General features: G+C 50.6%; 1 protein-coding gene across 1 annotated transcript; it reads left to right on the forward strand.

The window, feature by feature from the left end:
* The first annotated feature begins 242 nt into the window (after nucleotides 1-242).
* Nucleotides 243-13,689, forward strand: BCAS2 (BCAS2 pre-mRNA processing factor). Its single transcript, XM_075910411.1, has 7 exons — nucleotides 243-414; nucleotides 5,223-5,315; nucleotides 5,611-5,681; nucleotides 7,403-7,564; nucleotides 11,538-11,588; nucleotides 12,674-12,754; nucleotides 13,272-13,689. Exons 1-7 carry the CDS (start codon nucleotides 322-324, stop codon nucleotides 13,396-13,398), a joined length of 678 nt encoding a protein of 225 aa, XP_075766526.1. The 5' UTR covers nucleotides 243-321; the 3' UTR covers nucleotides 13,399-13,689.
* The last annotated feature ends 550 nt before the right edge of the window (nucleotides 13,690-14,239 follow it).

Here is a 14,239-nt window from a genome sequence, read left to right on the forward strand (position 1 = left end):
GCGCGCTGGGACGAAGCGGAGCTGGCGGTTAACGGCTCCGGCTGCAGCCCCCGCCGCACGCTCAGGCCAAGCCAGGGAGGGGCGCAGGGCCCATCCCCCCGGTCTCTAAGGAGACGCCGCGCGCCAGGGCCAATGGGCGGGGAGGGGCGGGCTGAGGGGGATCCAGGTGGCGCGTGCACCCTACGCAGCCATAGCGCGCGGGTCTCTGCGCCTGCGCACAAAAGGCAAGCGGACCGGGGCGCAGGCGCGCTGAGGGCAGGGGCGTCGGGGTCACGGCGCAGGCGCAGCGGAGCGGAGCGCGCGGTCGCTCTCACTGCTGCCATGTCGGGCCCGGGGCTGGTGGCCGGCGAGGTGGCGGTGGACGCGCTGCCCTACTTCGACCAAGGCTACGAGGCGCCGGGCGTGCGGGAGGCGGTGAGTGGGGGGGGAGAGAGCGCTGGGCCGGGTCGTGTGTGTGTGTGTCGGGGGGGGCTGTCCCCGTGTGTGTGTGTGTGTGTGTCGGGGGGGGGCTGTCCCCGTGTGTGTGTGTGTGTGTGTGTCGGGGGGGGGCTGTCCCCGTGTGTGTGTGTGTGTGTCGGGGGGGGGGCTGTCCCCGTGTGTGTGTGTGTGTGTGTGTGTGTCGGGGGGGGGCTGTCCCCGTGTGTGTGTGTGTGTGTGTGTGTCGGGGGGGGCTGTCCCCGTGTGTGTGTGTGTGTGTCGGGGGGGGCTGTCCCCGTGTGTGTGTGTGTCGGGGGGGGCTGTCCCCGTGTGTGTGTGTGTGTGTCGGGGGGGGGCTGTCCCCGTGTGTGTGTGTGTGTGTGTGTGTGTGTCGGGGGGGGCTGTCCCCGTGTGTGTGTGTGTGTGTGTGTGTGTGTCGGGGGGGGCTGTCCCCGTGTGTGTGTGTGTGTGTGTGTGTCGGGGGGGGCTGTCCCCGTGTGTGTGTGTGTGTGTGTGTGTCGGGGGGGGCTGTCCCCGTGTGTGTGTGTGTGTGTGTGTGTGTCGGGGGGGGGCTGTCCCCGTGTGTGTGTGTGTGTGTGTCGGGGGGGGGCTGTCCCCGTGTGTGTGTGTGTGTGTGTGTCGGGGGGGGCTGTCCCCGTGTGTGTGTGTGTGTGTGTGTGTCGGGGGGGGGCTGTCCCCGTGTGTGTGTGTGTGTGTGTGTCGGGGGGGGCTGTCCCCGTGTGTGTGTGTGTGTGTGTGTCGGGGGGGGCTGTCCCCGTGTGTGTGTGTGTGTGTCGGGGGGGGGCTGTCCCCGTGTGTGTGTGTGTGTGTCGGGGGGGGCTGTCCCCGTGTGTGTGTGTGTGTGTGTGTCGGGGGGGGCCTGTCCCCGTGTGTGTGTGTGTGTGTGTCGGGGTGGGGGCTGTCCCCGTGTGTGTGTGTGTGTGTGTGTGTGTCGGGGGGGCTGTCCCCGTGTGTGTGTGTGTGTGTGTGTGTGTGTGTCGGGGGGGGGCTGTCCCCGTGTGTGTGTGTGTGTGTGTCGGGGGGGCTGTCCCCGTGTGTGTGTGTGTGTGTCGGGGGGGGCTGTCCCCGTGTGTGTGTGTGTGTGTGTCGGGGGGGGCTGTCCCCGTGTGTGTGTGTGTGTGTGTCGGGGGGGGCTGTCCCCGTGTGTGTGTGTGTGTGTGTCGGGGGGGGGCTGTCCCCGTGTGTGTGTGTGTGTGTGTGTGTGTGTGTGTCGGGGGGGGGCTGTCCCCGTGTGTGTGTGTGTGTGTGTGTGTGTCGGGGGGGGGCTGTCCCCGTGTGTGTGTGTGTGTCGGGGGGGGGCTGTCCCCGTGTGTGTGTGTGTGTGTGTGTGTGTGTGTGTCGGGGGGGGGCTGTCCCCGTGTGTGTGTGTGTGTGTGTGTCGGGGGGGGCTGTCCCCGTGTGTGTGTGTGTGTGTGTCGGGGGGGGGCTGTCCCCGTGTGTGTGTGTGTGTGTGTGTCGGGGGGGGGCTGTCCCCGTGTGTGTGTGTGTGTGTGTGTCGGGGGGGGGCTGTCCCCGTGTGTGTGTGTGTGTGTGTGTCGGGGGGGGCTGTCCCCGTGTGTGTGTGTGTGTGTGTGTCGGGGGGGGGCTGTCCCTGTGTGTGTGTGTGTGTCGGGGGGGGGCTGTCCCTGTGTGTGTGTGTGTGTCGGGGGGGGCTGTCCCCGTGTGTGTGTGTGTGTGTGTCGGGGGGGGCTGTCCCCGTGTGTGTGTGTGTGTGTGTCGGGGGGGGGCTGTCCCCGTGTGTGTGTGTGTCGGGGGGGAGGCTGTCCCCGTGTGTGTGTGTGTGTGTGTGTGTGTCGGGGGGGGGCTGTCCCCGTGTGTGTGTGTGTGTGTGTGTCGGGGGGGGCTGTCCCCGTGTGTGTGTGTGTGTGTGTGTCGGGGGGGGCTGTCCCCGTGTGTGTGTGTGTGTGTGTGTGTGTGTCGGGGGGGGGGCTGTCCCCGTGTGTGTGTGTGTGTGTGTCGGGGGGGGGCTGTCCCCGTGTGTGTGTGTGTGTGTGTCGGGGGGGGGGCTGTCCCCGTGTGTGTGTGTGTGTGTGTCGGGGGGGGGCTGTTCCCGTGTGTGTGTGTGTGTGTGTGTGTGTGTGTGTGTGTGTGTGTGTGTCGGGGGGGGGCTGTCCCCGTGTGTGTGTGTGTGTCGGGGGGGGGCTGTCCCCGTGTGTGTGTGTGTGTGTGTGTGTGTCGGGGGGGGGCTGTCCCCGTGTGTGTGTGTGTGTGTGTGTGTGTCGGGGGGGGGGCTGTCCCCGTGTGTGTGTGTGTGTGTGTGTGTGTCGGGGGGGGGGCTGTCCCCGTGTGTGTGTGTGTGTGTGTGTCGGGGGGGGGGCTGTCCCCGTGTGTGTGTGTGTGTGTGTGTCGGGGGGGGCTGTCCCCGTGTGTGTGTGTGTGTGTGTCGGGGGGGGCTGTCCCCGTGTGTGTGTGTGTGTGTCGGGGGGGGCTGTCCCCGTGTGTGTGTGTGTGTGTGTGTCGGGGGGGGGGCTGTCCCCGTGTGTGTGTGTGTGTGTGTGTCGGGGGGGGGGCTGTCCCCGTGTGTGTGTGTGTGTGTGTGTCGGGGGGGGGGCTGTCCCCGTGTGTGTGTGTGTGTGTGTGTCGGGGGGGGGCTGTCCCCGTGTGTGTGTGTGTGTGTGTGTGTCGGGGGGGCTGTCCCCGTGTGTGTGTGTGTGTGTGTGTGTGTCGGGGGGGGCTGTCCCCGTGTGTGTGTGTGTGTGTGTGTGTGTCGGGGGGGGGCTGTCCCCGTGTGTGTGTGTGTGTGTGTGTGTGTTGGGGGGGGCTGTCCCCGTGTGTGTGTGTGTGTGTGTGTCGGGGGGGGGGCTGTCCCCGTGTGTGTGTGTGTGTGTGTCGGGGGGGCTGTCCCCGTGTGTGTGTGTGTGTGTGTGTGTCGGAGGGGGCTGTCCCCGTGTGTGTGTGTGTGTGTGTGTCGGGGGGGGCTGTCCCCGTGTGTGTGTGTGTGTGTGTGTGTGTGTGTGTGTGTGTCGGGGGGGGGCTGTCCCCGTGTGTGTGTGTGTGTGTGTGTCGGGGGGGGGCTGTCCCCGTGTGTGTGTCGGGGGGGGGCTGTCCCCGTGTGTGTGTGTGTGTGTCGGGGGGGGGCTGTCCCCGTGTGTGTGTGTGTGTGTGTGTGTCGGGGGGGGGCTGTCCCCGTGTGTGTGTGTGTGTGTGTGTCGGGGGGGGGCTGTCCCCGTGTGTGGTTGCAGGGTGTTTTTTTGGCGTGGAGAGGGCATGCACTAGAGGTGTGTATGTTCTGGGGGGCTACAGAGGGGTGTGATCAGTGGGAGTGGCACTTCCCTCTTTTGGACAGTCCAGCCATTCAGTTTACTAAATCCCCTGCAAGGGTTAAACCCACAGACAGTCGGTCCTAATGGAGGTAAAGAGTCTCCTGGAATGCTAGGGAGGCAGACAGCAAGCAGAAAGGAAGCCAGGAGAGCCAGTGAACACAGAGTGTGGAGTTTCAAATTGGGAGAGATGATCTTCTTGTTACAGTCTGTGTGTGATCAGGGCAGAGCTGGTGGACATGAGCTGAGCCAGGGAGCAAGGTATGGACTATCCAGAAATAGTCATGCCTTGGGAAGGATTAAACCTTGGAACAGCAGATCCATGAGTAGAACAGGGAATGTTTACTCAGATGTGACCCGATTATTTTCTTTATTTTTGAGTTTTTTGGACTTCTGTGTGTGGGGCACATAACCACCCTCTTACACTGTGACTTTTAAACTCAATCCCAGGGAAAAACTGTGTTTTTCTTTTTTCAGTTGCTCTGTAACATCTAAGCAACCAAGAAATGTTTGCCAATTGTGTTTTCTTTGTTTTGCTAATAAAATTCACTTAAGACTATGATCTGATTCATGTCTTATAAAAGGCAGGAGTTTCTGTGTGCAGGTTCCTAAGACTGCAAAGCCAGATATTAAGAAATTACAAGGGCTTTATTTTTAAGCTCTCTTCAGAGACAAGGTTAAAGAGCTTGAGGGTACCCTACAGGAAGAAATATCCAAATGCGTCGTCTTGGGTTCTCTAAGGGGTTTTTGCATTTGGGAGGTGACAGCAATACCAGTCCAAGGCCAGGAAATCTGTGACTTTGGGGAGTTTTTAAACAGAATCCTTATGGGCAGGGTATTTTAAGTCTCTTGCGAGCCCCCATTCTGTACTCAAAGTGCCAGATAGAGGATATGGGGGGGGGGGTGAACATGTATGCGTGTGTTTATAGGGGGATGTACTTGCATATGTATGGGGAAGGTATTGGAGGGTAGGAGTTGTGTACTGGAGAGGAAGGTACCTATAACCTCTTTCTCAAGGTGGGGGAGGGTCACTTCCTGTCATGGTGGTAGGGGTCTGACACAGACTTGGGACTCAGCACCAGCCCATCAGTCAGTACCTCCCCTTGGGCCTTTCCTTCAACCCTGGGTGAGGAGCCACAGCCAGGCATGACCCTGGTGGGGCAAGCTGCTCAGTTTGGCCAGGCAGGATCCAACAGCTGTGGACACAGGGAAGGGATCAGTTAGGGCCTGGAGGCAAAAGGCCATAACCAGAACAGGGCAGTCGCCCAGCGGGCAGAAGTGTGGAGACAGATGACAAGAGACCCAACCGCAGAGGGTGCAAGTATGTTTGCTTACCCCTAGTGGAGAAGAACTGAGTTGCAGCTGTCATTCTGATCTGCAACGAGCAAGGAAAAATCCCAGATATATCTTTGTTTCAAAAATCCATGCGGATGGAGATTGGAGCACCGCAAAAGAGGTCATATCCAAGAAAACCTGGCTGTACAGTAACTCTATGCTTCATTGACCCCCACCCACTCTCTATAGGCTGCGGCCCTGGTGGAAGAAGAGACTAGACGCTACCGGCCCACCAAGAATTACCTCAGCTACCTGCCCACACCTGACTACAGCGCCTTTGAGGTGAGCCAGAGTGGACATATGGGGAAGTGCTGTGGATAGAGTGATAGCCTCTGCAGACAGCTGCAGGTGGGGGAGGAGGAAGAGTCAGGTCCTGAAATCTAATTACAGGGTCTTGCTGGGAGGCTGTTACAGCAAGAGACTGGCTGTAGATTTACAGTGGGGATAAGGCACAAAGAGAACTGTTGCTGCTTATGTAGGCAGGGCTCTAGTCTCTCCTGCCCTTTATGGGGGTAGGAATGGTGGTCCTTCCTTGCCCTGGTCTGGCTGTAGGTAACTTTCTGCTCTGCACCCACAGACTGAAATTATGCGGAATGAGTTTGAACGCTTGGCAGCCCGGCAACCCATAGAGCTCCTCAGCATGAAAAGGTGAGTGAGAGTCTGCACCAGCATTGTCTATGAACTGAGTGGGCGAAGCCTGATTTGGATGGGACCATTCACTGCTGACAAGTGCTGTATATTGCACGAGTCTTAGGCCAGATCCACAATAGACACCCCTGAACGACTTAGTGATAGCTACATAATCCCTGCCTGTTGGGAGGTGGATTGACTACATTGAAGGGAGAATCTCTCTCATTGGCATGGGAGTATCTTTACTGAAGCAATACAGTGATGCAGCTGTATCCAGACCACCTAAAACATACACAATGACCTTTTCTGATAAGGATAGAGAAGCCAAAATCACTACTTTTTCTTTAGATGATATATCCATGGAGCCTCAGATTTCTTAGAATGTTGTGACAGCTATAAGCTCTCTTTATTGGAAACTCTGGATTTCCAAAGAGTTGAGACACTGTGGGCTGCCAACCCTGAAGTCTCAGCAGTCTTTCCCATTGTATAGCTCAGCCTGGCTCTATTGAATATATTGCCAGTTTGAAACAGAAAGGTACTGTTTTATTTCTAGCAGTAACAGGCTATATTTCATTCATTACAGTCATTTTGACAAGTACCTTCACTTTGTATTGTTTCTAACTAAATTAAAGTGGACTACAAGACTCCTTCTTGTATTTTCTCTGTCTTGATGACTGGTTCTGGATAGAGATGTAAAAGTTTAACCGATGAATCAATAAGCTAATGCTTGTGTGTTCCTGTTAATGGTTAAACTCTGCTTGGGAGCTCAGGGCTGTGAGCTGGCTGCATGTGGGCAACCAGCAGCCTTTCCTCCCTCCCCCTATATGCCCAGGTAACGCGTTTAACCGTGTAAACATAGAATTTTGATCAGTTACACGGTTACTATTTTTATACTTTTTACAACACTAGTTCTGAGCATGACTCTAGTCTCTGGTAAATGGGGAACCAAAGACAACTAGATAACTTCCCATCTTCAGTTAATATGAAGTTGTTTTTATAGAAAACCTGTTTCAACTGTAATTATACTGCAGGGTTTATTTAAAGCATGTACTCATGCCTTTCAAAAGAATAAAAGGGGTGACGGTTGGGGGTCTGCATTGTTAGTGCAGAAATTGTCAGCGCCTTGCAGCAGCTTCTTGATAATGATCTTCTCCTGGAAAAAGAGTTTCCATTGGTTTACTGTGGGTCTGTCTAAACTACAATTGACACTTTATTGACTGACTGAGGTTGGGCTGTAAAACTGCTGTGTAGCCATTTGGGTTTAAGCTAGAACCCAAGCTCCAGGACTCTCCCTCCTTATAGGGTACCACAATTTTAAAGTTATATAACCCAAGTCAGCTGACATGGCCAGGCGTGGGTGTTTAATTGTAGGATATTTATAGTTTGACATCAGGAGCTGCCTGGGTTAAGAAATGTTGCTGTAGAAAATTATAAAATCTCATTTCAGCAGAGATGACTGATAAGAAAGTAGGTATTTCTAACATGCCTGTAATTCTCAGGTAGAGACATTTGAAATCTTAATAATTGAGGAAATAAAAGATTTTCTGTATCCAGAATATATTAAAGGCTAGTTTTGAGTTGATGGCTTTCTCTGCATCAGGTTTGAGCCTTGGTCAGAATTTGAGCTTCTGAGCAAACCCGACTCCAGAAGGTCTAAATGCATGACCCTAATTGTAGTGGTCTTTACCCCACCCCCCACATTGTTTAAAAACAATTTTTTCTGGTTGGCTTTATTTCAGGTATGAGCTGCCTGCTCCCTCCTCTGGTCAGAAGAATGATATCACAGCGTGGCAGGAATGTGTCAATAACTCAATGGCTCAGCTAGAGCATCAGGCTGTTCGGATTGAGAATCTGGAGTTAATGTCCCAGCATGGCTGCAATGCTTGGAAAGTGTATAACGAGTAAGCAGTCCCTTCTTCTGAAAATGTTGGATAAAAGTGTCCATTTGCAGTAGGGATCTGAATGCTTAACTGGTAAGCCTCACCCTTAATGGTTCTGGTTAACCGGTGGGGGCTGGAGCAGCTGCCTGTCTGTGGAGCCCAGATGGAGCAGCACCTGTCTGGGTTTGGATGGGCACTCCAGCCCAACTGGCTTGGAGAGGTCTCCCCGCCCAGCTCCTCTTTACTTGGTTAGCCAGTTACACAGGATTTTACATCTGTAATTTGCAGTTCTGCAGATATTTTACATATGAGTTCTGCTTCAAAATAATCAAATTGTAGTGAAATGTCACGTACAACTTTAGAACCTCTCTTGGAGCCAAGGTAGAATTTCTCTGGTCAGGCTTCAGAGGGGTAGCCGTGTTAGTCTGAATCTGCAAAAGCGGCAAGGAGTCCTGTGGCACCTTATAGACTAACTGAAGTGTAGGAGCATAAGCTTTTGTGGGCAAAGCCCCACTTCGTCAGATGCATGCATCTGACGAAGTGGGTCTTTGCCCCGAAAGCTTATGCTCCAACACTTCAGTTAGTCTCTAAGGGTATGTCTACACTACCGCGCTAATTCGAACTAACTTAGTTCGAATTAGGGCATCTAGACCTAAAAACTAGTTCGAATTAGCATTTTGCTAATTCGAACTAGCATGTCCACATTGAGTGGACCCTGAACAGAGGTTAAGGATGGCCGGAAGCAGTGCCGGCAGGGCATCAGAGTAGGACTTAGAGCATGGAGCTGCTGTCTCAGGCTAGCCGAGAGCTGTGCTTAAAGGGACCCGACCCCCACCCCGGACAGACAGTTCTCAGCGGTGCCTCGCTTGCAAAGCAGTCCTGGCTTGGAGTGCCCTGAGTGCCCACACTCGGAACATCACAGCACTCGGCCATCAGACCGGCTGCACTTGCCCCAGGCTGCCATCCGGGGGGAGGGGACAATCGGGGGGCTGCAGGAGAACTTCCACCCCGAGCAGCCCGCAGAGCCAGCCCAGTCCTCTCCATCGGGGGCTCGTACCCCATTCCTCCCTCACCTCCTTCCACTTTACCCCTCCCTAGCCCCCCTTCCTGATGTACAAAATAAAGGACACGTGTGTTTATTGAACAAAACTGGGGGACACTGGGAAAAGGAGGTGGGAGAGGGAAAGAGAGAGTCTGGGAGAGGGGAGGGCAACTAAAATGATCAGGGGTTTGGAACAGGTCCCATATGAAGAGAAGCTAAAGAGACTGGGACTTTTCAGCTTAGAGAAGAGGAGACGGAGGGGGGATATGATAGAGGTCTCTAAAAGTATGAGTGGTGTGGAGAGGGTGCATAAAGAAAAGTTCTCCATTAGTTCCCATAATAGAAGGACTAGAGGACACCAAAGGAAAGGAATGGGTAGCAGGCTTCAAACTAGTAACAGAAAGTTCTTCTTCACAAAGCAAAGAGTCAACCTGTGGAACTCCTTGCTGCAGGAGGCTGTGAAGGCTACAACTAGAACAGAGTTTAAAGAGAAGTTAGATCAATTCATGGAGGTTGGGTCCATGGAGTGCTATTAGCCAGGAGGTAGGAATGGTGTCCCTGCCCAAAGTTTGTGGAAGGCTGGAGAGGGATGGCACGAGACAAATGGCTTGGTCACTGTCTTCGGTCCATCCCCTCCAGGGTACCTAGGGTTGGCTGCTGTCGGCAGACAGGCTACTGGAGTAGATGGACCTTTGGTTTGACCCAGTACGGCCATTGTAAGCTCAGGGCTCAGGGTCGGTGGTCTCAGTGGACCACCTTGATTTTCATGCAAACCTGCTCCTGGGTGGCCAGGCTGGCAGCTCTCCTGCTCTAGACGGCCACTTTCCTGTGCCTAGTGCGGAGGTCGTGGACGAGGTCCACGATGTCTGCACTAGACCAGGCGGGTGCCCGCCTCTTGTGGTCCTGGGCAGGCTCCTGAGAGCCACCAGCCTGGTCCCAGGAAGAGGCGGAGGGCTGGGGGGCATCGGGTGGCTGGCTTGAGCCGTGCCAGGTGCAGGGACTGCTGGCTGGGTGCTGGCAGGCTTGTACCTGGCACGGGCACCGTAGCCAGCCCGTGCCCCTTTAAGGGGTCCGGGGCCGGGAGGGGGGCAATAGAGTTTCCCTGGTGTTGGCCAGAGTGGCCACCAGGGAAAGCTGGGGAGGGCTAGCCTCCCACTACTTCAAATTAAGGGGCTGCACAGCCCTTAATTCGAACTAGTAAGTTCGAACTAGGCTTAGTCCTCGTGGAATGAGGTCTACCTAGTTCGAAGTAAGCGCTCCGCTAGTTCCAATTAAGTTCGAACTAACGGAGCGCTTGTGTAGCGCCTATCAAAGTTAATTCGAACTAACGTCCGTTAGTTCGAATTAACTTTGTAGTGTAGACATACCCTAAGGTGCCACAGGACTCCTCGCCGCTTCTGGTCAGGCTGTGTGCTGACTGGGGTGGAAGTGAACTCGCTCCATATTTCCTATCCAGGCCACAGAAGTCATTGCATAACCTGCTGTAGAAACCCTGCTTTTGTTACAACCCTCTCTCTACTAGAGAATACTCTACTAAAGAATAATCTAGTGGAGCTGTATGCCTACCTACCGGTCATGTCCCATATTCCAGTCTCTCCCACTGTTCCAAATACATTGAGGCCTAGGGAGCCCAACAGAAGACAGCTGCATCATGTGCAGGTTTTATGTCCCTCTGTTCCAGGTCCCCAGATCTTGCTGCTCCTCCTGCAGAGGAAGTTTAGTTGTACCAGATAGACTGGAGGATGGTGGGCAGGATTTTAGCCTTTACAGTGAAATCTGTCTTGAGTGACTATCAAGGGAACCAGCCAGAATCTGTTTTCTCATAGATTTTCAAACTTATTTGTAGAGCCCTTCCTGGGGTGTTTTGCAGGAATGAACTATGTTAAAACCTAGGCAGAGGCAGGGCTTTAGCAGAGATGTCTGAGAGTAACTCTGAGCTGGACAGAATAAAAGAGGGTGGAGAATTCCTGAGGTGAGAAACTGAAGAATGCATCTACCCAATTTAGGTGTTTTCTAGTCATATTTATATGACTAATAAAAGATAAAATGGAACTAGTAGGGGTCCAAGTTACTGAGTTCCAGGATACCAGGAAGCTTTCGTCCACTTTATCAGTCCACAGATTGAGATGAGCAAGGTGTTCCAGTTTCACTCCTTGTTCACTTGTTTAAAACTTTCCGCATCTCGCAGTCATTAGCTCTTCCAATCAACATTAAGCATGGTGTCTTATGTAATGCATACAACACGCTTTCACACATGTCAATGTATGCAACTTGTGTTGTCCACACTATTGTCATGTCACCTTACTCCTGTTTTTCTCAATAGGGGACTTTTTAGCATGATGTTTTGTGTACTACCCTGGCCTATCCAATTCATTCGCTATACATAGTCATAAATTATTAACATTAAACTGACAAACTTTTTTTAACCTTTATCAGTTTTTCATTTTTGTATATTGTTCAATACGTGTCCTAAATTATTCATTAACCTTTATTTTTCTTATTTCAGTGGAGAAACTATGGGAAATATGACTAATTAGAGTATATTTTTATCTTTTCAAGCACAAGTTTCCAAAAGACTTTTGCTCAAAAGTTTATGATCATACTTGTAGAGCATTAAAAAGCCTTTGTCTGTAATTTTTCTTGTTGCATTTTGAGGTGCATACTTCAGTCTTTGTTTAGTTGTTCCCCAGCATTAGGTCAAACCAATCACATGGGTTTACAATACAATGGCTGCATAACATACAGTGTTTCCTCTTCAAGGTAAGAGGCAAATATCAAACATCTTGGCCTGGGTGGGGAGGATGGCCATCATATTGCTTACGTTATTTTGGAGAAATAAATGACAACCAGTCTTTGTTTTTCCTTGCTTCTCTTTATTGATTGTGTAGTTATGAGTGCGCTTATGGATTCCATGAGTTTTCCTGTTTTTATACTTTTTATCTTTGCTATTAGACACCTGGTTCATATGATTGAACAAGCTCAGAAAGAACTACAGAAATTGAGGTAAGTGCTGCCCTTTCTCATTCTTGTGTTCAAACTTTGAAGGAATTCTAACACATTCCCCAAGAACCAATCTAGAAAGGCCTCCACTCATCCCCAGGCTGCTGCCAGGGTTGTAGAGAAAAGGACCTGGTCAGGTTTTTTTTTTATTTTGTGCTGAAGCAGCAGATGGTGACCTAGTCCATCTTTTCTGGACAAACTTACTACAATTCCTCCTGTTTCCAATTCAGTCAAACTGTTTCTACCTGGATTGCTAGTATAAACAGAAACTAGCAGTTGTAGGATCCTCCTTGAAGAACAACCACTGGTAACATGGCATCTTATCCTATTCTGATGGACTAGTGCATTCCACACAAGCAGGAACTTTTTCATTGACTATACCTTCAGGCTCAGAGCAAATTACAATAGTCCAGTCTGAAGATGACAATCTCATGAAACATTGTGTGGATCCTTGTCAAAAGGAAGGGCAAAGTTGCCAAGCAAGCCATGTTTCACCACTATTTGCTTTTTTTGGTGAGTTGAGGATTAGTTTCTGAGCTAAGGGTGACAGCTTTTTACTGGAATCTGGAAAGTGTTAAAGAACAAACTTGATATGCAGTCTGGGTATTAACAGTGACAAAAGTAAGAACCTCATCAGTGTTCTGATTTTAATACAAAATCCAAATGGGCCCTGTATATCCAGCACATCCCAGTCTGTGAATGGAGCCACTTCCCTACAAAGGAATCCGTGTAGCATTCCTGAGAATGCTGCAGTTTAGTTTAAGCATCCTGTTTTTTCTCATAATGGAGAAAACAAAACTGAGTTTTGGACTCCTTGGTTTTCCTAGTATGTTTGAGTTTCATTTCATGGTATTGTATGTCCACAGTCAACTTTCTCTTTAGGCTGGAGCCTTAGATTTAGTCTCTGTGTATGCCTATGACTGATCTTCATACTTCTGGTGCTGTGCATTTGAGTATCCAAGTTCTTTGCCAATAGCTGAGTAAAGGAGGTGAGCTGCATTTCGAGCACAATAGCAAATGTTAGACTTCCTGGAGAGCAGAAAATGTGAATGCTATTGTATGGTTAAACAAGTAACATTTTCTCATAGGAAAAACATTCAAGATCTTAACTGGCAGCGAAAGAACATGCAACTCACAGCTGGATCTAAGCTACGAGAGATGGAGTCAACGTAAGTGTCTAAAAATATCCTCTAAATCTAGTCCCCAATTATGCATTTTGTACCCTGCCTTGGAGAGGGTGGCCTCTTGACAGGCTCTTGGAAACTTAGATGCCTTCACAGGATTGGCATCTGTTATCAGGGAATGCTAGTGGCAGATAATTGTTTAACTGGGTAATTCAAGCATGGCTGCTTGAAGCAGTGACTGAGTGAGAAGGGCAGAGGACACGTTCTTAATTTGAAATCATCTACAAAACTTTGTTTCTAAAACTTAGTTTTCTGCCAAAAATTGGAATGTCAGGTTTTGCACATTGGTTTAACATCAAGTAAAGAGAACAAAAGTTCCATCTCTGTCTGTTTAAATTGATTGTAGGTAATGGCTGAATTTTATCTCATGTTGAACTACTTCCTTGTTTTTAATGAATTGATTCAAAGGTGCAGCTAACTTTCTCTAATGGTAGAAACAGTTATTGCTCTGTGCAGTCTTAATTATTACTTAAACTCTGGACTTCTATATGTTCTGTTCTAGGTGGGTGTCTCTGGTCAGTAAAAACTATGAGATTGAGCGAACGATTGTGCAACTAGAAAACGAAATCTTGCAAATTAAACAGCAGCATGGGGAAGCCAACAAAGAGAACATCGAGCAAGACTTCTGAGGTCTGACCCCTGCCATTCACTGTAGCATACTTCCAACTGTTTTTAGAGAAGCCGCATGTCCTTAGGCTTGCTAATATCTATGTATGTGTAATGAGGTGAAAAAAACCATCATTAATGCTCAGTTTCTAGTTTTGGAGACTAAGGCAGAGAGAGGTAGAGCAGGTTCACGAAAAAAAATCCAGCTCTATAGACTGAATGCATGAAGTTTCCATGGGTGAATCAGTGGTTCTTGGACAGAACCATAATTGTTTTTGTATATCTTAAACCTGAAATAAATTTTTTTAACAACATTTCTTTGGCTTCAGAAAGCTATAAACATCTGAGCATCATCAGATACTAAACCTCATGCAGGCATCTTAAGCTCCTTTTCATGAAATTTTGAAGACTTTTGTAAGAGCCATTAGAGGGCATGATATTATAAAGGCCAGAGATGGAACAAGTTCTTTCTTGGAGCAAGAATTTACTGATGACACTAGATTCATTGCTGTGGTTACTACCTCCATGACCTTTAGAAGGAGCTTTTGGTTGTCTTTAGAAAAGCTTGTTGTTTACATTTCCTTGCATTTTTGTCTGGCAGATCGAGGGTTTGTTGCGTTGATACCATTCTTTCTCTCGTCCGAGCCTTCTATCTTTGCCAGTATACAGGCACCTGTCCATAGCTCTAGATGCATGCCATAAATCTTGCTGCAACTATCAAAATGCTGTCCAACATTTTTCAGCCATGTAGAATTTGACAGAAGGAAGTTACAAAGCTGACTAGTGACCATGCAAGAAAGCTAGCAGTAATAGTTTAGTGCCATTCTGTAAGAGGAACTGGAGCATGTATTTAATCTGATAAAT

The sequence above is a fragment of the Pelodiscus sinensis genome, chromosome 27 (assembly GCF_049634645.1).
Source record: "Pelodiscus sinensis isolate JC-2024 chromosome 27, ASM4963464v1, whole genome shotgun sequence".
In the NCBI taxonomy this organism is placed as follows: Eukaryota; Metazoa; Chordata; order Testudines; family Trionychidae; genus Pelodiscus; species Pelodiscus sinensis.